This window comes from Perkinsus marinus (genome assembly GCF_000006405.1).
Source record: "Perkinsus marinus ATCC 50983 genomic scaffold scf_1104296964856, whole genome shotgun sequence".
NCBI classification, from domain to species: domain Eukaryota; phylum Perkinsozoa; order Perkinsida; family Perkinsidae; genus Perkinsus; species Perkinsus marinus.
In genome coordinates, this window is record NW_003204538.1 from 35256 (window position 1) to 38358 (window position 3103).

Here is a 3103-nt window from a genome sequence, read left to right on the forward strand (position 1 = left end):
GGAGGTTTGATTATATCGATTCCGCGAATGACACACTCGGAATGAGGATGTGGATGACAGTGTGGGTTGTATCATCCAAATTAGATCCATCACTATGTAGCAAATGATCATAAATTACATCGGCTGCACCACGATTAGCGGCAATGTCTCGAGAGTGAAGAGTAGTTTTTGCGGATACCTAAGAATGGTGCATGACTGGAAGCGGCACATGATCGACATCAGTAAGAGTCGGTGATAAGAATTAGTGAACGCTCACAAACGGATCAGCTGATGATCTGGAGGTACAACAAAGTCGTTGGACGTTCATCACCACGTCGTTAGTATTGAATGGTAGGGTGATGATGCAATTGGTGAGGTCAAAAAGGGGCGTTATTATTTAAAAAAGAGTGGCATGTGTAGATGCAAGTACCTCAGCAGTATCACGATCAGTAATAAACTCTTGAAGGTGAAAATTGAATACTACGTCATGAATAACGACGGATGAACGTAGATTGTAGGATAACCAAGTCGTTCGTAATGCCTACAATACAGGTGTTATTGAGTAAAGAAGGATAACATATGTAGATGTAAGTGCTTCAGCAGTAAAACGACGAAGCATAAAATATTGAAAGCGCGAAGTACTCCGTATGGAAACCTCAGGAAATTGCATGGTTAGAAGCGGTCAAATCTTGACATGTACAAATCAAGAACGGAGTCAACTTTTTGAAGCACGATTTGTTTACTCCTATTAGTATATAATATTAATATATATATAGTAGAGATTAAGATTAAAATCAGGAGATCTGAGATAACTCAAGTGTGTGCAAGATGTCAAGTTACGCTAAAGAACAACAGTTTGCCGTCGCCTCCGTCGCCACCCCGACAAATCTTAGCTAAAGCTTCAACTTATTACTTGTTCAGACTTAATATCTATTAAAATAATAAGTATGGGATACGGCAAATCTGATGCTAGGAAGGAGCGCCACAGCGGTAATCCGAAGTCTTCGGTTAATGCTGATGCTGCTCAGAAGAAGGATGGAGGTGAGTGAGTCTTTAATGTCTCTATTGTTGATTACGATGTTATTATTCTATCAGCTGGTGGCAAGTATACATGGGGCACAGCTGGTGATCCACCAGCCGATGCTGCTATGGATAAGGGTGATCCTAATTATGATTCTGAAGAAGAAGAACATCAACAGAAAGGTCATCATCAAGAGGTCGCCTCCTCCTCCTCTAAGTAGATTCAGTTGTGTATGGTAGTGTAATTACTACTTGGAGTATGATTGGTATTAAATATATTATTATTGAGGAGGATTGTGGTGATGATGATCATTATTTAATAATCACTTTGAATAGGCTAATATAGTTTTGAGTTGTTAAGTTGTCAGGAACGATTCACAACCATAACTGAAACTTTACACTTGGATTTGGATATCACATCAAGTATAATTCTATACCTATAATCCGTATACGTATGGATTCCAACGACTGTGTGGATAGATGCCCATGCATTGACATGACATCAACTCCTTCATTCTTATCACTATGCATCAACTCCTTCATTCTTATCACTATGCATCAGCTCCTTCATTCTCATCACTATTCATCAACTCCTTCATTCTCATCACTATTCATCAACTCCTTCATTCTTATCACTATTCATCAGCTCCTTCATTCTTATCACTATTCATCAACTCCTTCATTCTCATCACTATTCATCAACTCCTTCATTCTTATCACTATGCATCAGCTCCTTCATTCTTATCACTATTCATCAACTCCTTCATTCTTATCACTATTCATCAACTCCTTCATTCTTATCACTATTCATCAACTCCTTCATTCTTATCACTATTCACCAACTCCTTCATTCTCATCACTATTCATCAACTCCTTCATTCTCATCACTATTCATCAACTCCTTCATTCTTATCACTATGCATCAGCTCCTTCATTCTCATCACTATTCATCAACTCCTTCATTCTCATCACTATTCATCAACTCCTTCATTCTCATCACTATTCATCAACTCCTTCATTCTTATCACTATGCATCAGCTCCTCGATTCTTATCACTATGCATCAGCTCCAAACCAATGTTGCTGTTCATGACAAGATTTTCAACTCTGCCGATAACGGAATATTGTGCTTACTACTATAAATTATCATCGACACCTTCTTGGCACTCTCACCACAACAGGAGGAAAAGGAAGATATATGCCTACGATTGACTATGAAGAACATAATGATGGGGAGTTAGTATGAGTATATAACATGGTGTTCTGATTCATTATGAATTACTTATAATTAGTATCACCGTTGATCGAGCAAGTATCAATGAAATTGTTAGACCAGTTGTTGTCGGGCTGATGATCTACGTCAATTAGATTGGATATCAGGTCTTCAAAACTTCCTCTTGTTCTCTGGCCACATGTTTATTTATATAACGAGTCAGATCGGGGTAGTAGAAGTGTATTAGAAAGGATGCATTGGATAGAGGGTCCGGGTCGATGCCCTATAATTATGCATGCCCCTCAGTTGGATTCAAGCGCTCAATGAGTTAATGACAAGTGTACGTATACTTGTGTTACTTGTTGTTATTGAGGATGTATCCCCCATCCCATCCTTATTGTTGTATCATTGGGAGAGTTACGGTATAATAAGAGTGTTACAGGGTGCCCGACCAAAGTCCATTATCAACACTATTGAGTAGCAGTATTAACATCCTAATCTCCATTATTACTATGATTCAACTGCTACTACTACTGTTGCTGTTGTTGTTACTGATATCCTCGTTATATCCATAACAAATAGTGATGATACAAGAAGACAGTAAAGCCGGGAAGCATCCAGCATAAGTGATAAGCTTACAAATATGGTAACTATGACCACATAGATGTTGGTGATGAGGAGATGCTAAATATTATTGTCAAATGGGATACATGTACTTGCAGGAATGTGATAGGATTATAATATACTGTACATTATCGTGATACTTATTATTGTACTATGATCATATCACTTTCAACCCAACATTATGTGCTCACACCATAAAAACTTATACAATCCTGAAATACTCTGGCTATTTGCATTCTTCTTCTTCTTCTCGTACAGCACCCCTTCA

The 3103-nt window shown here is 38.2% G+C and overlaps 1 protein-coding gene across 1 annotated transcript; it reads left to right on the forward strand.

Annotated features, from left to right (window-relative positions):
* Positions 1–926: 926 nt before the first annotated feature.
* Positions 927–1220, forward strand: Pmar_PMAR005900 (hypothetical protein; the record flags this gene model as incomplete). Its single annotated transcript, XM_002769795.1, has 2 exons — positions 927–1020; positions 1075–1220. The coding sequence occupies 2 exons, from the start codon at positions 927–929 to the stop codon at positions 1218–1220; spliced, it is 240 nt and encodes a 79-aa protein (XP_002769841.1).
* Positions 1221–3103: the final 1883 nt, after the last annotated feature.